The sequence below is a fragment of the Diabrotica undecimpunctata genome, chromosome 6 (genome assembly GCF_040954645.1).
Source record: "Diabrotica undecimpunctata isolate CICGRU chromosome 6, icDiaUnde3, whole genome shotgun sequence".
In the NCBI taxonomy this organism is placed as follows: domain Eukaryota; kingdom Metazoa; phylum Arthropoda; class Insecta; order Coleoptera; family Chrysomelidae; genus Diabrotica; species Diabrotica undecimpunctata.
In genome coordinates this window covers 67,710,062-67,736,645 of record NC_092808.1, presented here as the reverse complement: position 1 = coordinate 67,736,645, position 26,584 = coordinate 67,710,062, and the positions used below count along the sequence as shown (strand labels likewise).

The 26,584-nt window shown below is 34.2% G+C and overlaps 1 protein-coding gene across 2 annotated transcripts in view; it reads right to left on the bottom strand.

Moving 5' to 3' along the window:
- The window catches only part of LOC140443479 (ras-GEF domain-containing family member 1B-like), a 1,395,894-nt gene that overhangs the window by 739,401 nt on the left and 629,909 nt on the right, over positions 1 to 26,584 (bottom strand). For both annotated transcript variants that reach the window (XM_072534788.1, XM_072534789.1), the window contains exons 3-4: positions 11,516 to 11,649; positions 11,218 to 11,311 (exon numbers count right to left, since the gene is read on the bottom strand). In XM_072534788.1, the coding sequence (XP_072390889.1) occupies positions 11,218 to 11,311; positions 11,516 to 11,649 (228 nt within the window). The remainder of the gene's footprint in view (positions 1 to 11,217; positions 11,312 to 11,515; positions 11,650 to 26,584) is intronic.

The window sequence follows — 26,584 nt, the reverse complement described above, 5'->3', positions numbered from 1 at the left end:
TGAAATAAGTGAAAATAAGGTAACATTCCATATATTAATTTTTTCCAAATTAACACACATTTTTTTGCTAAAAGTAATAATTGCTTTCATTTAAATTTAAGAATCTGTAATAATTAAAACTATATTGTAAAACTAGGCGTGGTTGCTGTCAATTTTTTGTTTCTTTGTCATCCGAATTGAATGTTGACATATGACAGCTAACTCTAATTTGTTTTGTTGTGACATATTTCTTAAAGGTTAAACTTTAAAATATTTTCAATTGGCCACAGTGATAAATAATCTAATAACAATTTTGACAGTTTTTGTAGCAATCCCATTGTAAACAGACAACACATGTAAGTTTTTTCTTTGAAATTTTGTATTTTGCAACTTTTAATTATAGTATATTTTTTTATGCCATCTATATTTTTGTAACTGTTTGTTTAAGACAAAAATAAACATTTGATTTGTTTCTCCAACCATTTTGTTTATTTTAGTATAGAAAAATCTCCTAACCCCTGTTTGTGTTTCTTGATTTTAGGGAAGAAGAAATTTTCTTTCTTTTTCCAGCAGGAAATTTTCTTCGAAGCGGCGTCCGAATTAAAATAGCTAGAGGTAACCTTGTCTGCCATATCTTGTTTCGTTTTTGTCCAGGAGATTTATGTAAGTATCCCTTTGTTTTCATTTTTGTAGTTACCCCAATCTTTGATATTTTTTTTTACTTATCCACGACCCCAGCTCTCCAACTAACCCCTGAGTGCCCGTTCGCACAAGTAGCGTTTATTTTGTTTGCCTCAATTTTCTACCCCTATGTTCTTACCCTGAGGTAGGCAAAATATTATCGTTACAGTACTGATTTGAACACATTCACTTATCATTTGCCTTTTTATTTTTTTTTTGCTGTAAGTTCTGTGTGGTTTTACATCTTAGTGGCAATTAGTTTAAATATCTAGGCGCTAATATTAAATATAAATAAAAAGAACAGACACAGTGAAACAAATTTTGAATAGCATAAAGCAAAAGAAAGTGTCATATTTGGGCCACTCGTTGAAGTTCACGATATTCCGTATCAAAGCTAATATTTAAATACAAAATAGAGAGTAAGAGTGGATCTGAAAGAAAACAATATTTATAGTGACGCAATATCCGGTACTGTTGTGAAAAGAAAATGAAATATGCTCTTATTATGTTAAATGAAACCAATTGCGCCGCAAATTCCATGGCAGAATGCAGTCGGATCGGGGTACCAATATTAAAAGAGGAAATCAATAGAAAGAAAATGTCACTATTAGTAAGTCAATAACATGTCAAGCATTTATGTTTTAAAATAACATACATATAAAACTAGAGTTTGATATTAACATTGAAAGTAAACTAAATGTAAGACCAAATACTAGTTCAACCCTGAATGAGCCACCAAAAGGCGTATTTATTTTGGTCTCGGCAAATTTGCAAATCTTGTGCAGTAATTATTAACAGTTTATTTATAAATAGTTAAGTAACAATTATATATTATTAAATATCGAAACGAAATTTCATTAAGTAAACACATTGTATTAGTTTTGATTATTATAACGTGATAAACCAGTTTTTAGTTGATTTGTAATTTAACAACCATTAATAAGGTACGACCTAAGGTACATTTATTCCAGTTATATTACTTGTTTAAATTCTGGTCAGATCTGTATTATTTTTAAACAAATGTCTCGTGTTAAAATCTAAAATGGAACCTAATACTACCTGCACAATTGCAGACAAATACTAATGAAAACTATTCATCAGCACCTTCTATTCAATTTCCCTCAAAACATTAAGCAATTGTTTTCAGCGCTTTAGAAAATATGCAGATGTAAGATTTCTATCATTCGTTTGGACAACCTTTCTTTTTTTTTAACACACACTGGCATCATTCGGCCGAGTAGGATACTAGGCCGGAAGACACTAGGGTAGTGCCGGATTAACCGTGTTCCGGCTAAAACCTTAACAACCGTTCCAGAGAGATGGTCTTGCCACTCAATGAACAACTAAAATAAAAAACTAAAAATTTATAAATAACCATACCTATTACGTCTATTTCAGAAGTTAGGACATAAACTAATAAATAATATTAACCATAAATTTCAGATCCTTGGCTCAATTTCCTCCTCTGTCCTCCTGATCCTTTTTCTTCATCACCACAGAAATCAGACAGTGTACTTCTCTCCATTCTTTCTCTCCTCTCAACATCATGTTTACAACGTGTTTACAACGTTTCTTTCATACAGCCCGAAACCCATTCGCCTCTCCCCTCTCATTTGCCCATCTCTGGCAGTTAAAAATGTGGGCGGAAGCGTCCAGTACCCCACAAACAATACAGTCTGCCGAGGAAGATTTGCCTATTCTATTTGTGAAAGTGCCAAAACTACCATATCCGGTCAGAAACTGCGTCTAGTTTCCTGAACTTACATTCTTACCACGGCCTCAGATCGGGAATAAGCTCCTTTATCCACCTTCCCTTTCCGCTATCTTTCGCCCATTCTCTCTGCCACTCTACTATCATTCTTTCTCTCTTATTCTTATCTATATTTACATCCATCCTCCGCGCATACACTCTTGCTCGCTATTTGCACAACAAAACGATCGGTATCACCGCAGACCTTCTTCCCTCTGGCCTTTCTCAGAACACATTGTTTATAAGGCGATTGTCGTTACTGCGTATCACATGCCCTGCCCATCTGAGTCTATTGGCCTTTATATATCTGACTAGATTTTCTTTTCCGAATAGAGACTCTAGCTCGTTATTGTATCTGCCCCTCCATTCGTTTGTCACGCTGTCTCTGCAAGGGCCATATATCATTCGAAGAATTTTACGTTCCCACACCAGCAATTTATTTATTTTTCTTTTAGTTAGGTAGCGTCCATGTTTGTTGTTTTGTCTTCATTGATTTTTAGACCGATGTTTAATGTAGCTTGTTCAAAGCTCGAGAAAATATTCTTAATTTCTAATGTTGATTGTGCTACTGCGTCTACGTCATCGGCAAAGGCGAGTATGATTTTTGCTCCCCGAGCAGTTATCTCTGGTTTGATTTTTGGATATATTTTCCGCATGACATATTCTAAGGCTAGGTTAAACAGCAATGGAGACAACGGATGTCCCTGTCTCAGTCCAGAATTTACGCAGAAAGCATTTGATATTTCTCCCCCTATTCTAACTTGTTCAAAAGAGTTACTTACACACATTTATGTTACCGCAGCTAGTTTCTTGGGTACGCCGAGCTCGATCATTGCCTTCCATAATGTTGCACGATTGATTGAATCATAGGTCTGTTTGAAGTCTATAAAAATCTGATGCACGTCGTGATTACATCCCCAATACTTTTCAAGCATTTGTCTTATTGTAAATATTTGATTAATAGTCGATCTGCCAGGCCTGAAACCACACTGGTAGTCACCAACTATTTCTTCGGCGTATGGTACTAATCTTTTTAATAATATCGAAGCCAATATTTTATATGTAATGTTGATTAGTGAGATTCCTCTGTAATTCATGCACGATTCCTTTTTTCCTTTCTTGTGTATTGGTACAATAATACTACCTCATCATTATGTCTTGTTGCCAGGCCATTTCTATTAATTGATGGATTTTACTTATGAGTACATGACCGCCTGTTTTAATTAGCTCGGCATCAATATTGTCCAGACCAGGGGATTTATCGTTGGAGGGGTATTTCTAATTCGACCGTTTGATACTCATGTTCTCCGTTGTTTCCACCATTTTCATTGTTTTCATCAGTAAAATTTTGGATATTCAGGAGCTCTTCAAAATATTCAGCCCACCTTTCTATTATTTTGTTTTTGGCAGCCAGCATTTCTCCATTTTTATCTCTTACGAAGTTGGGTGTGCTTATGTACGAGCCTCTCTTATGTTGTCTTACTTCTCTGTAGAAATTTTTATTTGGATTTCGTCTGTGTTCTCCTTCTACTTTTTCAATTTGTTGCTGCAGATATTGTCTCTTTTTTTGTCTAAGTGTTCTTCTAGCTGCGGCTCTCTCTCTGTGGAATCGTATACGTTTTTCTTCTGATGGATTCGACAGATAATTAATTCTTCTTTTGTTTGCTTCTTTTAGAGTTCTTTCACAGTCGTCGTCGAACCATTTTTTCTTTTTTGTTTTTTTCGCTCTTCCGATAGCTTTCTCTGCTGCTTCTGTAATAGTTGTTTTTATGGAGTTCAATCGCTGATATATATTTTCATTTTCATTTATTTCCAAAACCTTAAACCTATTTCTTAATTCTACTTGGTAGTGTCTTTGATTATTTTCTTCTTTCGGCTTCGCCACATTCCATCGTTCGATCTTTGTGTGTTTATCTATTGTTTGTGTTGAAATTCTTGTTCTGAGCTTGGCCTTTACGAGAAAATGGTCTGTGTCACTGTCCGGCCCTCTCATAGTTCTTACACTTATTATGCTGCTAGAATGTCTCCCATCAATCAATACGTGATCTATTTGATTATTTGTTCTTCCATCGTTTGATCTCCATGTTGCCTTGTGGATCTTTTTTCTAGCGAACTGGGTGCTTTTGATGGCTAAGTTGCAGCTTGTCGCAAAATCGACCAAACGTGATCCATTATCGTTTGTAACTTCATGTAGACTATATCTTCCTGCCACCGGTATTACGTAGTCTTCTGTGCCTACCTTTGTGTTTAGATCACCTAGTATTATTTTAATATCGTGGTTAGGAGCTTTTGCGTAGAGTTGATTTAGAGAGTTGTAGAATTTATTTTGATCATCCTCTAATGCGTCTTCGGTTGGTGCATAAACTGAAAATATAGTTAAATTGGACCATTTACCTCTTAATCTTATGATGCAGATTCGTTCGTTTATTGGTTTAAAGTCTAATAACTCTGATTGTAGTCTTTCATGTATTACAAAGCCACATCCTCTTTCATGTCGAGTTTCATGTCCAGACCACAGTACTAATGACTTCTCCATGTGTATTGTTCCAGACCCTGCCCATCTCATCTCCTAAATGGCTACTACATGATAGTTCAAGTTTTCTAGTTGTTTTATCTCTGTCGTGGCAATTCCAGATCGGAGGACCATGTTCTCCTTTCCTCGTTCGCCCTGACCCCGCCTTCCATTTGGGTTGGTTAGCCAGTCTCCAACAAGGTTGCTCAGGTTTCCGGGGTCCACCCGTGTGGTCAAGGCCATACTTCGTGGAGGTGAGGATAGGAATTGAGTAGGAGAGGCTAAAGATGCTAACTGGAAATAGCATCTTATAATGCGCATCACTACTCCTTTGAACATGTATAATATTATACACACAGAAATAAGGAGAAAGATCAGAGATGCAAAGGAAAGATGGTATAGTGACAGATGCGAAGAGATTGAACAGTTGGTAGAGAAACATGATAACTTAAACCTTCATAAAAAAATTAGGAAAATAACAGGCACTAATATTAAGAAAAAATCAAACATACTGCTGGATAAAAACGGCAAAATAATTATAGACGTCGGTGAAAGGCTTAAAAGATGACAGGAATATATTCAAGAGCTATTTAAAGACGAGCGGACTGAGATAGTACTAGAGCAGGAAAAGTTCGACAACGGCCCACACATAACAGAAGATGAGGTATTAGAGGCGATAAAGCGAACAAAGAACAACAAGGCAACAGGTCCTGACGAAATACCTGTAGACATAATACGGTTAATAGAGGAACAGTTAATTGGAATATTGGTCGACTTATTCAATACAATATACAGTACAGGAATCATTCCCAGAGATTGGCTGATGTCAACATTCATAACATTACCAAAAAAACCAAATGCAAAAGAATGCCAAGACCACAGGATAATAAGTTTAATGAGTCATACGCTCAAAATATTTTTAAAAATTATACACCGGAGAATACACAACAAACTTGAGCAGGACATAAATGACACACAATTTGGATTTAGAAATGCACTGGTAACGAGGGAAGTCCTGTTCGCTGTGAATGTACTTGTGCAAAGGTGCATGGATGTTAATCAGCCAGTATATATGTATTTCTTGGATTACAACAAAGCCTTCGATAAGGTCAGACATAACCGTCTTATCGAATTACTTGCAAAGAAAAACTTAGCATCAATAATATTCTTGCGTCTCCAGAAACAAGCCAAACAGAAAAACCATTTGTTGTAGCTACATTTAAACTAAATTTGCTGTAACCATATCTAAAAAGATATTACTACTGACCTACTGAGATTAGTCCATAAGCAAACTAAAGTCTATTCACAATTAAAAGATAGATCAACTAAACGTTATATCACCTCATTAAGAAAGAAAATTTCCGACACTTGGGTAACAACATCTCTGAATCCGAGAACGAGTCATCTCAGGTTAGGCCATAAATTTATATTGCCATATCTAGGTAACAAAATTCACTAAGCTATTGCAGTGAAATATAGATGGATTTTTCCATTGACTACCAACCTTACAAAACTTATTCTCTATCGAAAAAAGATTTCTACAAGAAACAAATGTTGTATCCCAAAAATACTTTAATTCCAAAAATTTTAACATTTTTAGAAAAGGTAGACTACACAACAATAAATACTCTTCAGGTGGACTTATGACACTTAAAACATACTAAAAATCACACTAAAAAATCTGTGGTTGCAAATGATTTTCCTGTTTATAGTAACATAGAAGCTATAGCATTCGAGATTAACGCTTCCGTTCCAATTTTTAAATATAACATTTATCTTCCATCTAGTTCGTTAGTTACGCATGCAGATTTAAATATACCGTCTCCTGTAATCATCGTAGATAATTTTAATGCTCATACCTTTATTTGGCTAAGCGTACTGATCGTAGAGGAAAACTTCTAGAAAATTTTCTAAATGACGGGTCACCTATGTAAGATTTAACATCTGCCCTGGAGAATCCTCCGTGATTGATTTAAGTTTGTGCGATCCAGGTCTAGCTCCACGTCTCTCTTGGAATGTTTCCGAGTATACTTATGGTAGCGACTATCCTCTTATTATAATTAAAAACTTTTTGGTCAGTCTTGCAAAATAGCTTTTTTGACCAAATGGAATATAAATTCTGCTAAGTGGATCGATTTTAAAAATTATATAGATAAGGCTTTGGAAAATTTCGTAATGATCAATAATATAAATAATTCTTAAGGTGCTTTTAAAAGTGTCATCTTACAGAGTACGAAGCTCTTCAATGGCAAAACAAAACCCATCAAAAATCATGCCCCCGTCCCTTGGTGGAACTCGTAGTATAACGGAGCCGTACGTGCCAGCAGACAGCTTTTAATAGATTTAAAAAGCATAAAACGTTCAAAAATAAAATAAACTATAAAATAATAAACGCTAGAGCTCAACGATTAATAAATTAAATAAAAAAATCCAGTTGGGCCCAATATGTCTTTAACATTAACAATTTCACTCTTGTAAGGGAAATATAGAAAAAATACGTAGAGAAATATAGAAGAAAATATCTAGTCTCAAAATAGGCAATTAAATTGTCACATTCTCGCTTGAAATTGTTAACGCATTAGCTGAAAACCACAGAGAAATGTCTTCCAATAAAAATTTCGACAATATATTTTTAGAAAAAAAAACTAGAGGCCGAAAGGTTTAACCTCTCTACAATATTCCATTAAATGCTCCTCTTACGTTATAAAAACCAAACAACGTACTTAAAGATCTAAAAGAAACAAATCCTGGACCTGAAGATATACTGTTTTCTTAAAATGCCTTAGTACGTCTGCTAACAATTATATGCTTCAATGATTTAACTTCATCTGGCAACGACACCAGTACTCATCTGTTTGATAAAAATCTATCATTCCTTGATTTCTTAATTGCCAAAAATCTCCTCTGTACCCTGATTGATGTAGAACAATAAACCAAGCTTGTGCAATGGGCAAACTACTAAATTTACAAATTTACAAATTTACAAATTTACAAATTTACAAATTTACAAATTTACAAATTTACAAATTTACAAATTTACAAATTTACAAATTTACAAATTTACAAATTTACAAATTTACAAATTTACAAATTTACAAATTTACAAATTTACAAATTTACAAATTTACAAATTTACAAATTTAAAAATTTACAAATTTACAAATTTACAAATTTACAAATTTACAAATTTACAAATTTACAAATTTACAAATTTACAAATTTACAAATTTACAAATTTACAAATTTACAAATTTACAAATTTACAAATTTACAAATTTACAAATTTACAAATTTACAAATTTACAAATTTACAAATTTACAAATTTACAAATTTACAAATTTACAAATTTACAAATTTACAAATTTACTTATAATGAGCAAAATGGTTTTTGACAAAACCGATCTGGGATAGACAAAATATTAAACCTGAAAAGTGATATTCATAAATCCTTGGATACAAAACAACATTGTATCGCAATATTTTTTAAATTAAGAAAAGGATGCAGTTCATGTTGGAGATAGAACATCTTAAAACAGTTACAGTCATCGAATATTCGGAATATTCGTGGAAATTACCTTCATTTTATTAAAAAAGTTCCAGACAATAGTTCGGTTTATCTAAGAAGTAACAAGGAATATTCCCAAAAACAGGAGAAAGAAAATGGGACCCTCCAATCCTTAATTATTAGTAATAAATTCTTCTTATTGTCATAAAAAACCATATTAATCCCTTGGTTGTTTATGTAAAAGGCAAAGATATTAGTTTAACTTTAACAGTTTTCTAGTTTTTTACAAAAACTCGAAGAGTGGTGTCGCGATACAGGTTTCAATTTTCGGTTACAAAAATCGTAGGTATGATGTTATCTAAAAAGAACCTTACAAATAATAACAATCCTCTTAACAATTTTTAACACATCGATACGCTACAAATCATTAAGGTATGTGGTATATTTTATAAGTATATAAATTTGTGTATATTTGATAAAGAGTTTACTTGGAAAGTACACATTAGGCAGTTAGTATTGACATGTAATACAATCAATAAGCAACTTATTCTAATGATAACATTGCCAAATAGATACTGTGGGTCTGATTGCTCTATCCTGTTAACAATCTAAAGAACTTAAATAAAGATCAAAAATTACTTAGGCCTCTGCATCCTCCATATTGTTAAAAAAGCTAGACTCTATACACAACACAGCACTTAGACTATCACTTGGAGCATTTCGAACATCACTTGAAGAAAGTTTATATTTTGAAAGTGAGGAGCCTTCATTATATCATCGCTTAATTTCCTTACACACGCAACGTCAATAGCTTCAATAATAAACAAATCTCTATTTAATAACACATTTACTAATAAATATATAAATCTCCTTACCAATAGTATCAAAAAAAAATCTTACTACGAGCAAGTCTCGGTGTTGCCGAAGATGTCTCGACATCGAATTCCGAAATACTTTTCCAACCAATATTAAAAACCCCCACCTTGGATAATTAATAATCCAAATATAAATACTGACCTAACCTTACTTGACAAACATATTAATAGTCACGCAGAGAACAAAAATAATCTAGACTTAAGTCTCACTCAGCATAACGAGCATTTTTGTAAAACCTTGACACATGCATCCAAGTGTGACAGAATGCGCTGCATTCGGTACCCCAGCCAATACATATCAATTTCGTCTCCCAACCTACTTTACGGTTTTCTCCGCAAAGTTCTATGCAGTGCTCAAATCTTGCATATCAATTCTAATAACATTTTTAATTTAGTTGTATTAAGTGACTCACTAAGCGCCCTTTAAACCCTTAAACAGATCTATCTTAAAAGTCCTCTTGAGAAACTTACAAAACTCGATCTTATGTATGCTCAAGAAAACTCAGACGTATCAGATTTATATGGATACCATTTCACATTGGCATTGTAGGCAACGAAAGAACTGAACAGTGCGCCAGTAAAATTGCTGTATGTGCCCATATAGAAAAACCCGAGTATCCAAAGTGGAAATCGCCAAGTCGGAGATCGCCGTCAAGTGAAAATAGAAAAGCGAATGGCAATCTTCTCAAACGTCACTGAAGCATATTAAAAATGACGTTACAGCTTGAGAACTGTCAACTAGAAACAGAAGAGTATAGTTGATGATAACTCGATTACAAATTAAACACACGAGACTTACTCATTTATATTATTTATTCTCTAAAATTGAGCCAACTATAAGTGAAACATGTGAAACATGTAATGTATAAGTTACTGTTAACCATTTTTTAATTGTATGACTCCATTTTGTTAATTATCGTGTCGCATTTAACATACTTAACAACATAAGTAATTTATTGGATACTAACTTTTCAGCGGCTATTGCAAAGTTTTTAAAATCCATAGTAATATTTTATAAAATTTAATTTTGTATTCTGTAGCCGCCGCGCCGCTAGTAAACATTATTGTGGATGCGGCTGTATTTTCTAAATAAAAAAAAGAGCAAATACTTACCATGTCGGTGTAGTAGGTACCATGAGTTTTTTTCCTGGTTCTTTCTCATGATTTACAGTGGGATCACTAACGAGAGAATTTTACTGTCATGAGTACAGGATTGTCTTTTTAAAGACAAATTTAACGATATGCTTTTTCTGACTGGTACTGTTAAGTGAAAGTTGATTTCATGTAATCGAATGAACTCTCTTCAAGTAACAAAACAAAAGTTTTTTAAAAGCGATTTCCCAAGTGGAAATCGTAAAAATAAAATATTTTAAACTAAAATTGTGGTTAATTCCCAGTAAAAATACTATATTCTATGCTAATTTATGGATATTTTAAATGTTCGTTCCATTCAGTTCATCGATAAGCCTGCGTAAGAAAGATTAATTATATAGATCTTTATGTTTACTTGTAATAATAATAATAAATAATAATACAATATTGTCGGAAAATAAGGTTTTTAATAGTAAATAAGAAATATTGTAGTTTAAAAAAATCACAAAGTTCTTCAATATTGTGAATACAACTTTACATTTAAAATTTTGACCATACTTTATTAATTATTGCTGGGTATTTTTTATTTAGAATTAATCACATACTTATTTTTTACATACGATGGCAGAATAATGAATTTCATACTGTAGTTTTTGTTGACTAAAAAAATAAGTAAGAATTAATATCTGGATAATTTTTAATTAAAAGATAAAACTCAAGCACTTCAAGTGTTCTAATTGAAATTATGAAACAGTTAATTCGTTCACGTACAATAGAGACTTATGGTATTAAAATTTACTTTTTTCTTCGATCTATTCTTACCTTTCCTAATCCCCTCGTATTAGTCGATAACAGCGCTCCTAGTGCATGTTCTCTATACTCCTTGTCCAGGAGGTCATGTTGTGCTTGAATGCGCCTGTAAAACAAAACTATGTGAATATAGACATTTGTCGGTAGATGGCGGAAAGTTCTCATTAAAGACACTTTATAGGCTTTTCAGAATCAGTATTATTATTATTTTGCTAATATATTAATATTGAAGTTTAGCAAAATATATTTATTTATTTATAAATATTATAAAGCAATTTATATAGGTATGTATAAAAAAAATATGACTTACGCTATGGCTACCAATAATTCTTGTTTTTGATGTTCTTTAGCTTTTATCGACCCTCCTTCCTCAAGCGCCTGCTGAAGTTCTTTTTGAAGTACACTCAATTTGCGCCTTTCCGCTTCTAGAAGTAGACTAGTTACCTAGATTAAAAAAGGGTGTTTAATAAAGTTTTCTTTTAAGGCGAACGTTAGTTAACGAATATCAATTAACCAAAACCGACTTAATAACGGCCCAGTTAAGGAATATTCGACTTTAGACGTAAATATTAAGGAAACGAAATAATAGAAAAAATGGATTTAAAGTACATTTGATAGCTTGATTTTTTCTTTATCAAAATAATTAATACAAAAATGAAAAATGTGTTTTTATTCGCAAAAAAAAAAAATTGTTTTCACTAACATGCAAAAAACTTTAATTACGGCCTATGTTGAAAAATTAGTGGTAATTCCGGCCTGTATATCAAAAGACGTATCTTTTTTTTATTTTAAGCTGTACACGCAATTTTTTGTAAATATGTATTTTATTGTTTTCAGTTTTCACGGTAGGTATAAAAAATACAGAAGCATATAAACATATTTTTTATATAAAAGAGGCATAGAAAAGAGCTATAAAAGACCTACAAATTATTTGTCTCAGGTACAGAAAAAGTCCCCTTTTCCTTATGTACTGAGGCGGTGCAATTAAACAAACAATTTTTTGATACCTAATGATAACTTATTTTCTTCATAGATTTGATTTTGAATTTATCTTCTGTTATTTTTTCTACTACTCCTGGAAAATGTTTCTCCTCGTAAACTACAATGACGTAGTCACCTATTTCGTAGTCGTCCACCTTTAAATCCATAGAATTGTTAGATTTCGGCTTTCTAGTTCTTTCACCTGTTTTTCTCCCAGAACCAGCATTTTTGTTTAAAACTTTATTTTCTTTTTTTTTATTTGCTCCATCTATCTCTTCTCTTTGTTTTTCTTCATTTTTAATGTTTAGGTTTAATTTCATAGCTTTTGGAAAATTTAGTTTTTTCTGTTCTCTTGCCATCAGATTTGGTTAATAATGTCGTAGATCCTAAGAAGGAGTTGAATGAGATCAAGTTAATTATGGAAGATTTATACTGTTGCGTAACAACAATATTTAATATTTTTATTTTATTTTGTATCATATTATTTTATATCACACTGTATATTAGTTTAAGATTTATAAAATTCTCTTGTACCATCTAATAATTTGTACGGCGCCTGTAGCTTGCAATCAAATAACTTTCTAGACATAAGCTTCTAAAATCGTCAAAGAATTATAACAATGAAGAGATTAATGATTTCCAAATTATCGGTTTGAGTCATTCGAAAATTCCCAATATTAACGAAAGTTGAAAACTTCTCAGGTAATTAATTTTACCAATGAAAGGAAATTCGAAGGTATTTTAAATGTAAACATATCCTTTACATACGTCAAGGGTCAGGGGGGAGATTTCGGAATTTTAAGAAACGATTTACGAGTGTAGTGATTCAAGGTAGTTGGGATCAGTTCGAATCCAGCATTGGATGAGCTCTAGGCTCCTATCCGCGCTAGTCGCACCTCAGAAGGTTTAACACAGTCGGTATATTAATAATGTAGCGAGATTAAATAAAACGAGCGGTTCGAATTTATATAAATATATTTATTTATAAGATTACAGTTCGGTACTCTCTTATCAACTAAACTCTACTTCTAACATCGTTACATATATATACCAAAAGTATTACGTTCGAGAATATTCTGGAGTAGTCCCACCTCTAATTCGCCTACGTGACCTGTTGTTCTTTCTCTCACTCGATACATCGCGAATGTTCTTCTTGATGCCTTTTTCAAAATGCAACCGTTGCATGGGCCATGCCGAAAGCATGTTCGTAACAATAAGTTTACTCAGTTCGTGTCAATATTGTATCACCGACAAGTTATCTAGTTTTATCCACAAAAATTCAAACTAAATTTCATAAATCAGCTATCGCAAGCAAGTTATCGACGTCCAACATACGTCGTTGTAATTGTTTAAATAGACTTGTTAAAACGTTCTTTTCGAAACTTTTATTTGTCCTAGTTTTCTGAGTGGTCATTCAAAGAAGTATATGAAGTGAACCTATTTTCCTAAGGACAAAACTTGTTCCCAATAAAAAACCAGCGACCTATGACTGGTGCGAATTACGGTGCAGTAACCCCGGAGGTCAGCAAACCCAATCAACAGTTTTGTCAGCATTTAATTTTTATATAAAAGAAATAGTATTGTAATTAAATTCAGTTATTTTCAATCAATAAAGCAGTGCAGTATAGTTGTAAAAGTTAATAAAGGGTCTTTTTAAAAAGTACCTTCGTGAGTTTAAACCTTTAAGTGGCACAGTGCAGTAAGATAGTGGGAGAGTCTACAGAAGATCCTCGTCGTTCTTAAACGTTTACCCGCTACGAACAAACCAACTTCCAGGGAAAACTACAGCCGTTCAACCCCAGAAGTCAACGAAAATCCAGAGTTAAAGAGTAGAAATCAATTTATATGACGAAAGACGATAAAAAGAAAGCGAAAGAAGAAAAGAAATCAGTTCCTTCGAAAAGAAATGCACCCAAGCATCATCATTTATCTGTAAGCAAATTTAATTTTTTTTCTAATCATAATTTAATTGCTTCACAAGCTTCATCTTTTAGAATTAGTAATTCTCTTTCAACTATTAGTGAATCGATTATCGAACCTGGTGCTGCTTCTATTTCGCAAAATAACTCAGCTTCTCAATTTAGTTTAAAAACCAACGTTAGTTCTTTAGATAATACTTTAAATAGCTTAGATATATCATCTATAATTATTACTCCCGCTAGTGAATTAAATACTATGGCCGTGGCACCCGCTCCCGCTCTAGTTTTCGACGTCAATAAAGATCTTTCCATCGTGCCTGATTACGATGGTAACCCTAATGAACTTCACAACTTCATTAAAGTTACTACAATGCTTCTTAATCATTTCTGGGATCACAATAATCCCGATAACTTCCAAAATCACATGATAACTCGAGGTGTAATGAATAAAATTAAAGGAAGAGCTCGAGAAATCATTTCCGTATATGGGTGTAAAGATTGGCCCACAATAAGGACCATACTAATTCAAAACTTTGCCGATCAACGTAATGAAAATTCACTTACAAGAGACATTTTAAACTTAAGGCAAGGGCCCAACGAAACTCCTCAACAGTTTCACGAGAAAGTAATGTCACTTTTAAACACAATTTCGAATCACATCGAACTACATACCGGCAATGCAGATGTAAAGAGGAGCAAAAAGGAATTCTTTCAACAACAGGCCCTAACTACGTTCTTAGCAAGATTACGAGAACCAATGGGATCAACCATACGATCAATGAGGCCTACAAATCTTGCTTTCGCTCTTCAATTCATCCAAGAAGAAAACAATATTAGGTATTTGCAGAAAACAACCAATTTTTCATTGCCAAATAAGAATTCTACCCACACACAACCCCAGAGACAGCCGCAGTTCACAACACCACCACAATGGCAACAACTCATGCCCAGGCCACAGTTACATCAACCATTTTTCGAAAGTAATCCAGCACCGTCCCGACCAATATTTACCCCAAGATGGCCAATACAACTCGCTCGATTCCAACAACCAAGGCAACAATTCATGGCAAACACACAAACTCCAAGACCTAACCCATGGGCAAGCAGACCACCACAACAGTACAAACCAACACCGATGTCTATAAGTACACGCCAAACGGGACATAACTGAGGTTCAAGCTTCAGAAACTTTAGGCCGCAGCAACCGCAACCACACACCTCAAAGTTCACCGTAGAGGAGCTATTCAATATTGAACAACAAGACGAAAACGATACCGATGCCTACTATGGAGAACAGACATACTACTATCCAAATCAGGACGCATATTGAGATGACTACCACGTAGAAGATTACCAAAATGCCCAATACGAAGAAGAAGATGTAAATTTTCCAAAACTCCAAGAGGAAAACGAAGAAACGTAATCGAACTTAATTCGTATTCAGATAAAAAAGAACTTCCATATATCGAAATTAAAAATCCTCCCCTTAAACTTCTTCTTGATACAGGGGCAACCAAATCATTTCTTAACCCCGAAATTGCATCCAAATATTATAAAAATGCTATCAAACATAAACCGTTTGTAGTCAGTTCAATATTTCAAAACCATTCACAGGAATATTGTGCCGAAATTCCAATCTTCCCAGAATTTAACTCTAATATTAATTTAAAATTCTACCTTTTTAAATTCCATAAAACATTTGATGGTCTTATCGGCCTCGATAACTTAAAACTTCTACAAGCAAATCTTAATTTCCCAGCATCCACACTAACTACAGCACACTCAGTTCTCCCTATCTTTTATTATGAAACCAACAAAACACAATTTTATACAATTCAATCACACAAGTAAGACTTCCAGTAAAACAAACAAAAGGCACCATACTTATACCAAAACAAGAAATACAAGGGGCAACTCTAAGAGAAACTCTCAGTGAAGCCTGCAATCAGCTAGCCTGGACCGAAATGATCAACAATACTGATGAACCTATTCAAGTAGCACTCACCGATCCTGTTAGAAGCAATCCAATAGATCTTCATGAATATCACCTGTATACCTCGGACATCATTGCAATGGAAACAGAAACAAGAATAGATAGCGATCCTCTCATCAGAACAGATCATCTAAATCCAGAAGAAGAGATGCACATCAGACGTTTATGCAGAAAATTTGCAGATATATTCCATAATCCTGATGATACTTTAACATTTACAAATCAAGTAAAACACCACATACGAACAACGGATGAAGTCCCAGTTTTCACAAAATCATATCGATATCCACACGTACATCGAGAAGAAGTTCAAAAACAGATCACATCAATGCTGGACCAAGGCATCATCAGACCAAGTCAATCACCCTGGTCATCTCCAATTTGGGTCGTACCAAAAAAACCAGACGCCTCTGGAAAAATTAAATGGAGAATCGTAGTCGATTACAGAAAGATAAATGAGAAGACTATAGACGATAGGTATCCCATTCCAAATATCACGGACATCCTTGATAAACTCGGACGCTGTCAATACTTTTCCACCCTCGATCTAGCCAGTGGATTTCACCAAATAGAAATGGCAGGGGAAGATATACAAAAAACAGCATTTAACGTGGAAAATGGCCATTATGAATACCTTAGAATGCCTTTTGGTTTAAAGAATTCACCCTCTACATTCCAGAGAATAATGGACAATGTGCTTAAAGGACTCATAGGAGAAATCTGCCTAGTATACATGGATGACATAATCGTATACTCAACCTCACTTCAGGAACACATGGTCAACCTTAAGAAAATCTTTGAAAGACTACGAGAAACTAGGTTCAAGATACAGATAGACAAATGCGAATTTTTAAAATAAGAAGTTGAATTCTTGGGCCACGTCGTAACTCCTGAAGGAATAAAACCAAATCCAAGCAAAATTAAAGCCATCATAGACTATCCCATACCAAATACTACCAAGCAGATTAGAGGATTTCTAGGACTACTTGGATATTACAGAAAGTTCATTAAGGATTTCGCAAAAATAACAAAACCGCTCACCTCATGTTTAAAGAAAGATGCCAAGATAGAACACACAGAACAATTCCTAAACTGTATCAAAATCTGCAAAAACCTGTTAACCAACGAACCACTTCTACAATATCCGGATTTTACGAAGCCTTTCAATCTCACCACAGATGCAAGCAACTTTGCTATAGGTGCTATCCTGTCACAGGGTCCTGTAGGACAAGACAAACCCATTGCATATGCATCAAGAACACTGAACGAGACCGAGCTTAAATATTCTACCATCGAAAAGGAAATGCTTGCAATCGTATGGGCTACTAAATATTTTCGACCTTATTTATTTGGAAGGAAGTTTAAAATTCTCTCCGATTATCGACCACTTCAATGGCTATTCTCTTTAAAAGATCCGAACTCGAAACTTGTTAGATGGAGACTAAAACTCGAAGAATTCGATTATGAAGTCATATACAAAAAAGGAAAATCCAATACGAACGCTGATGCATTATCCCGTGTCGAAATCCACACTAAAGAAGTAAGTACCATTGACGAACACGTAGAAGAAATAATCAGTCTATTATCCAGAAAAGAAGATGACAACATATCTATGATCAACCATCCAAACTCAGTATGTGATCCAGATGAAGAAGATCCTATGGTTAACTTAGACGAAATCATCAAAGAAAAACAAACATCCGGCCTAACTGCAGAAGAAATGAAAGTAATAGACGAACTTCTACAAGAAGAAAACCAAAAGATTGACAGTCAGCCAACAAAATCGCTATACCAACAAGACAACAGCACAGATGGTACCCAACATTCTACAGAGGAAAACCCAATACTCGGAATTCCAATCAGCGAAAGACCATTGAACTGTTAGAACAACCAAATCATATTCAAATTGGTAAATTACAAACCTGCAAAACCTATAACAGAATAGTGCTTCCTAACAAAGAAAAGAATGCACGTCCAACTAGATAAAAACGACCTGAAAAACGATATTTTTAGTTTCTTTAAGAACTACGTCGATACAAAAAAGAAATATGCCATCCTATTCGAAACTGATGAACTCTACCAGTCTGTCTGCAACATACTTCGAGAAACATTCAAAAATTCTGCATTTGATCTTGTAAAATGTAACAATTTACTAGAAGATATAAGCAGTCCAGAAAGACAGAAAACCATCGTACAAGACTATCACCAAGGAAAGACAAATCATGGAGGAATTAATGAAACAGAAATTCAAATCAGAAAACATTATTACTGGCCAACGTTGAAAAAGGATATAGAAGATTATATTAATCTCTGCGATACTTGTCAAACAAACAAATATGACAGAAATCCAGAAAAACCGAAGTTTATGTTAACTCCAACACCAACGAAACCACTGGAAATTGTTCACATAGACACGTTTCAAGCAGCAGGACAAAAATTCCTTACCATCATCGACGCATTTTCAAAATACGGTCAAGCGTACCCAATAGAAGGATCAAACGCGATTAACATCTTAAACGCATTCCTGCTATTCATCACCCACGATGGATTACCACATATGATAATTTCTGATAGTGGAACTGAATTTAAAAATGGACTTGTTCAAGAATTCGTGGACACTCACAAGATCTTATTCCACTACACAACACCTGATAACCAGCAATCCAATGGAATGATCGAATGCTTTCAATCCACAATCATCGAGCATCTTCGAATATTAAAAGAAAAAAAGAAAACACTTAACATAAAAGACCAGATGCTATACGCCATTATGGCATACAACAATTCTATTCACTCAGCTACCAAACAGACGCTCATCAACGTCCTTAATGGTCACATAGATGCTCAAGATCCATTCGATATTGACATTAATAGAACACTGATAAATAATTACACACAGGAGCACAAATTGAAAACAAAAGAGATGTATAAAGAAATAAATAAGAAATTGCAAGAGAGCAAACAGAAAAACATTGAAAAGATAAACGAAAAACGACACTCTCCGATAACATATAAACCCAGCACGAAAATATACACTCGAAAAACAGTAAAACGAAACAAACTGCTCCCCAGATTTTCACCTAAAATAGTCCAAAACAACAATCCTGTTACTGTTGATACCCAAGATACTACGGTGCATAAGAAAAATATTAAACATCAACTACCAATAAAAACTAACCGCAAAAATACTTTACAGATGTATCTCAGTAACAGCCCAAGAAGTGAAAATCCAGGACCTTCGAGACAATCCAGGGATCCTCCCAGTTAAGCTTGGAGAAGCCAGAATCCAAACAAGCACCCATGATTTCATCCACTATTTCCAATTGAAACCAATAGCACAGGAAATCGAAACATTGGCATATCAATATCAAACTACAACTACAGCTATAGAAAATGGACTAAGTCAGCCGTACTTCGACAGTCTACAGAACTTCGACAAAACATTGCAGTATCTTCTTAAAACAGCCCAAGAGAAACTCGACTCAGTTTATCCAACAACCAGAAATAAAAGAGGTCTTATCAATGGATTAGGAAATATTATAAAATCCATCTCAGGAAACTTAGATCAAGAAGACGCAGAAAGATACGATACAGCAATTCAGTCACTTGAACTCAATCAACAAAATATTATTAACAACATTAACAATCAATTAAGCCTTAATAAGAAAATAATGAACAACTATAACGAGACAGTGACACTACTAACCCACAATCAAGAGATAATAGCCGCAGAAACCAACAAAATCCGAACAGACTTAAACCAATTCGTCTTTGATTTCAACCATTACATGCAAGTTCGAAACGTTTTAGATCAGATGAATTTAGCCTTACAAACCATTATACAAATATTAGATGACCTACAGACAACAATCACATTCGCAAAAATCAAAACTCTTCATAATGGATTTATAAAACCAGACGAAATAAGATGGATCATCCAGAAAATGCTAGAACATCGTCCAGCTTCTCAACTACCATACCTCGAAGAAGAAGACCTGATGAGATATTACCAGATAGTAGAAGTAGATGGTTACTACTCCAACCATTCTCTAGTCTTTATCTTACATTTTCCCATTCTTTATTCCAAAGTATTCACATATTTTCATCTATATTCACTCCCAACCATAAATAACACAATAATTATTCCACCTGGACCATATTTAGCTTCTAACTTAGAACTTTTTCAATACATGGACCTTCCATGCAAAAGGAGTGAACCAAAGAAATTCATTTGTCCAGAGAAGTTCCCGCAAGAAAATACAGAAACTGACGACTGCATCAATCAAATCCTAAAATTATCCAACGATGCCGCCCAATGTGAAAACGTGCCGATCACAATTAGCACAACAATTATCCAAAAAGTATCGGAAGCTCACTATATTGCTGTTTTCTCAAAAGCTACTAAAATCTCCACCCACTGTTCTACTTCCAAAATTGAAGTACTCAGAGGAACATTTCTAATAGAACTACCCCCAGGATGTGAGCTCAGAACCAACAACGAAGTTTACATCAACTCCAAAGCAACAATAAAAGAAGAACCGTTAACCCTGCCAAAAATAAAAATTAATCTTCAAGGGGAAAATCCAACAGTAAAGCCTCTAAAATTAGATAGAATCCAGTTAGATGAACTACATAAACTCTCAACGGAAGAAGAAAGACTCCAACCCGTGTCTTTAAAAACAATGGACCATTACCATCTATGGACACCACCAATATATATCCTGGCAACAGCCCTTATCATTATTTTGGTTTACAAATTACGAGAGATATGGAAAATAAAGACAACCGAAGAAGAAGATACAGCCGATCCAGAATCCATACCTTCAGTTTTGTTCATTCCTTACAAAACTTCCCAAGGGGATGGAGAAATTACGGTGCAGTAACCCCGGAGGTCAGCAAACCCAATCAACAGTTTTGTCAGCATTTAATTTTTATATAAAAGAAATAGTATTGTAATTAAATTCAGTTATTTTCAATCAATAAAGCAGTGCAGTATAGTTGTAAAAGTTAATAAAGGGTCTTTTTAAAAAGTACCTTCGTGAGTTTAAACCTTTAAATTGCGCGAAACAAAGGCATCAGGAGAAGGTGTAAGGACAAACACACCTGCATCTTAGCTCATATATATTAGTGCTCAATCAATGAATGCACAATCAACAAAAGATGATTTTGCTAGATTTGAGACAAGGTCTACACATTTAGATACCAGATTAGAAAATTTCCCTACGAATGATGTTGGAGAGGAAGTAATTAAGTTTATCGAAAAATGTAAGGATGATTTGTTGTTGTTGAAGGGTGATCTGTTAGAAAAAGAGGAAATATCTGATGAATTAGCAAAACCATCCACTGGTAGCCCAGTCTCAGCCCCTATAGTTCCTAATTGTACAGTCCCAGCCCCAATAATACAGGTTTCAACTCCTCCATTATTTCTGAATTGAATATTAAATTTAATGGTGAAAGTAAAGCTCTCCCCACATTCTTAGAAAAAATTAGAGATTCTGCTAGGTCTAGGAATATTTTCGAAAACATCCAGTTTCGTTAAGTCATAGAGTTATTTGAAAGTAATGCTGCTATTTGGTATGGGAGTGTTAGACACAAAATTAATAGTTGGGATGAGTTGGTAGCTCTACTCAAATCTGCTTTTTTGCCCCCAGATTATAATGGTAATCTCTTAGATGAAGTTAAAAGTAGGAAGCAGAAAAATGTGATTGATAATCAAAATAAGCAAGGCAAAAGTAAAGTAGTTAACAAACATGACAAGGAAAATAATTCTTCTAGGAGACCCTATTCTAAATATAGGTATAAAAATGATAGACCCAATCCACCAGAAAATACTGAAGTAAGAAATCAGTCCTTTTCATCCCCGCCCCTATTGATGCAGTCTTTTTCATCCCCGCCCACATTGATGCAGTCTTTTTTATCCCCACCTCCATAAATGCAGTCTTCTTCTTATTAAGTTTTCAAAAATTCAAGAAAGATTACTTGTTTCATTTGTAATAGGCCAGGCCATATCTCCCGTGACTGTAGGAGCAAACAAATGTCTTGTTCTCATTGTGGTCATCAAGGTGTGTCCATATCTTCTTGTCCCAAGTGTCCTTTTAAAATAGATCTAAGACCGACAGACCTTCAAATAGATCTAAGTCATCGTTAAACAGAATTTTTGAGAAGAAAGGTTTTGATCTTTGTAGTTCTTTTGGACAGTGGTTGCTCTACATCCGTTGTGGGTGCCGCTAGAGTTGAATTTTTGAATTCCCAAGAAATTAAATATAATCCCACATCTACTAAGGATGTCTGTTTAGCAGATGGTTCGAATAAATCAGTTGTTGGTACCATTGATCTTCCAATAGAGGCTGATGGTGTTTGTCATATGGTAAAATTTTTTGTTGTACCTTCTGTTCCTTAAAATTTCATTTTGGGAAATAATTTCATGCATGAATTCTCAGTGTTAATAAACTTTGAGGATGGGACATGGCATTCTTCCCGAAGAAAGAATAAAATAGAAACTTTGTGTTCCGTAGACTTATTGTCTACCGCTAGAAGAAATATGGCAAAGTCAACAGTGGACTTTTTTGGAGAAGTCTCTAGCTCTAAATACATTTGAAGAACCAACAAAATAGAAATGGTTATTGACGCAGGTAATGCTAAACCATTTGAAGCCTAAATAAAATTTAGGGGTGGTATATGGAGAAGGAGATGATCAATTAGAGAAAGAACTAGCAAAGAAGTTATAATAAAAAGAATGGCTTAGCTTAAAAGAACACAGAGACACAAAACCTCAAGCACGAATTCGGGCTAGCCTCACTACACTAGAATTTGGCTTTGAGATAAGGGGAAAAGAGATCTTTTAACCAAAAGAATACAATATAATAATGCACCGGAAAATCTGGAACTATAAAAGGGGTAAGATAAGAGAATATACGGAGATGCCTAGGAAAATACTAAAATGGGCGCCAGCTAATTTCTGAAGGAAATTAACAAAAAAAATAAATGAAGTTATGAACAACAAGGAATAAAGTACTATTGATTTAATACCCTGTAATAATGTTTAAAAACCGAAAAGACACTATTGACCTTGTTCTGCTATATTATAACTGTAAGCAGGAACTGAAATAAAAGCAAAACTACTTGTAACAAATATATTTATAATATTAACAACTAACAAAACTCACCTATATATATATATATATATATATATATATATATATATATATATATATATATATATATATATATATATATAGAAAATATAATTACAGTAGTGGGGCTACGGTATGCGAGGACCAAAAAGCCACGACAAAATTAAATATCCCCACTACTGGGCCAAACGAAAAAGTGTATTAGTAAATCTATAATCTAAGTCCATGGGAGAAGCGAAATCTTAACACTAAGGTTAGTTACGAAAGTTAAATCCTAGATAGGTAAGGTAGGGAATATAAATACTAAAAAAAAACCGTGACGGTTATACAAAAGAAACTACCTTACTTAACAAATATACGACTAATATGTGTCGAAGCAGCTAAACACCAGATCTATGTGTAAGTGTTATGCTTACACATAGATGCTGGGAGATATCTAAGGTGATCAAGTGTGATGAGTATGGCCAACAGACTCGGAAAGATATATATATAATTTTTAAAAACCCTGATACATAAATTTCTTCCCTTCCCTTTTAAAAACCGCTATACAAAAATCATGAACCCCTTCCCTAACAATGAATCTAATTTAATTAATTAATAACTATTTACCTAACCTTTTATAGATGTTACAAAAACTGTAATAAGTACTAACCTTGGTATATGCATATACAAAGTTGTAAATTACAAGAAAAACCTTAACCCTGAGAAACTAGTTGTTAATGTCTGTCACAACACTACAGCGGTCCTGGATAAGTCCCCTTAAGACTCTGACGATCCTTGAGGCTCCGAAAAAAAAAACGAATGAAGAAGAACGAACGATCTATAGTTTGACACAAACTATAGATGGCGAAGAAAAGGTAATAGCGTATGTTAGTAGGTCTCTTTCCAGAGCTGAAAGAAATTACTCATTTTTAGAGCGAGAATGTCTTGCTGTGATCTTCGCTATCGAGAAATTTCGAGTGTACAGTGTACAGGGAGTCAAGTTTTCGGTCATTACTGACCACCATTTACTTCTTTGGTTGAATAAATAAATTGTCCAATCGTACTGGTAAATTAGCCAGATAGGCCATGCGTCTAAGACAGCATACTTTTGATTTAATTCATAGAAAAGGAAATTCTCATTTAGTCCCTGATGCTCTATTTCGAGCTCCCACAAATGATCCCGCCAAAACTACCCAAGAGATTAGTTATTTAGATGTCTATGTAGATAGAATAGACCCTTGGATCGATAATTTGAGATCAAAGATACCCCGATCCCCCCTTGATTTTCCACAGTGGAAGGTGGAGAATGACTTTGTTTATAAGTTTGTTCCTACCACCAATTCTTTTAAGACTAATGATGTAGAATGGAAAATTCTTGTGCCTAAACCACAAAGATTTGAAGTGATGCAATCTTGTCATGAGCCACCTACGTGTGCTTACTTTGGATATAACAAAACTTTGTCCCGCATTCAGGAAATATATTATTGGCCTAAGATGCGTTGTGATGTGCTTAAGTTTGTCAGGTCATGTAAAGTTTGTGGTGTTCAGAAGACACAAAGTATGCTCCATTAGGTAAAATGGGTAAGCAGAGAGAGGCCAAGTTTCCTTGGCAGATAGTTGCAATAGATCTTATAGGTCCCTTTGTTCGTCCAAAGAAAGGTTATACGTGGTTATTAGTAGTTGCTGATTGGTTAAGTAAATAAACGTTAGTCCATCCTTTAAGAAAGGTCATGGCTAACAATATAGTTGCGTTTTTGGAAAATGATGTTTTCCTCATGTTTGGTGTTCCTCAATATGTGATTTTTGATAATGTCTCAAATCTGAACAATCCTCTCTTAATTGAGCTCTGTAATAGGTATAATGTTCAGAAAGTATGATTCAGCCCAGTATATGCACCACAGTGTAATTTTGTGGAGATTAACAATAAAACCATTGGTACAGCAATCCGTACATATGTGAAAGACCACGTAGATTGGACCAAGAATTTAGCAAAGATCAGACAAGCTATTAACACAGCAAAGTGACTGGATATACCCCAGCTTTCCTGAATTATGGCCGCCATGTTCCTTTAAGTGGAAACTACTATGGTGTTGATTAAAAGGATCAACAGAATCAAGATCTTGAGATAATTCCAGGTGATCGTAACATGTATGCTTCAGAAGTTAAAGGATTATATAAAGTTTTTCAAAAGGTTAAGGCTAATCTTTGGAAGGGATATGAACGTAACGCTAGAAGTTACTTGCGTAGAAGAGAAGTTCAATTTCAAGTGGGTGATAGAGTTTGGAAAAGAAATAAGGTTTTGTCTTGTGCTGTCAACAAGTTTATGTCCAAACTAACACCAAAGTATATTGAAGCAACCATCACGGAAAAATTGTCACCAGTGGTATATAAAGGGTTCAGACCTTGGTAAGTGGCACATTAAAGATTTAAAACCATTTGTGTCAGATGAGGACAATATGCCATCCTCAAGTAAATAGTACATTCTATCCCATGAGATTAGTTTTCAAGTTTGTATGATGATTTGATTTCATCCTTTTGGAACATAGTTTCACCTTTGATAATTTTGGTTCGGGTAACATATTTTGATTGGAGACACATGTGAGAATCACATTTTGTTGTATGCAGGTATATAGATTTAGGGTCTATATCCTATTTTTTTGTAGAACCGTTGCCAAATTCCCTGTCTCGGTAGGCGTATAGTAGAGTTAGCAGACGCGAACCTGCTGAGGGTAAAGCATTTTTTGTTTTTGAGTACCGCTTTCGGTTTAGGCAACGAGGTGATATGGCTATGCCTGTCCGACAAATCACTTATGTTACTGTTGTGAATGTCAGCGAGGTTCTCTGCAGGGCATAAGGTTGGCTTCGCCTAAGGCATATAAACTTATGTTACCTACAGTTCATTTTATAGTCATAACATTTCAGTCTAATCGACTTTAAAGAGTCTAGCGATCGATGGCACGCTAGCCCAATCCCTTTTAACTAATAGTTTTTTGTTGTTTAATTCAAAACTAGCCATCATCTAAAATAAATTATTAAGAACTCTCGACTCATTTAAGAGATATTTATTAATTATTTACTTATTTTAAGATAAAATTATCCGAGTTTTCTCTTTTAAGAAGGGGCAATTGTAGCATGTATAAATTCGTTATAACCATCGAATATTTAAAGTATACAATTTTTTCGGTACGCCTCTGGGCCATGTACAAAATTTCGTGTGTATCTGTTTATATTCCACATTCCACAAGAAAGAATTTAACTTCGAAGTAATGATATGTTTATATTTGGTTTATATTTAAAAAAAAAAACCTGTTACAACTAAAATTTTTTTCAGAAAGGAAAAACCTGCTAATAAAGATTTTAACTAAAAATAT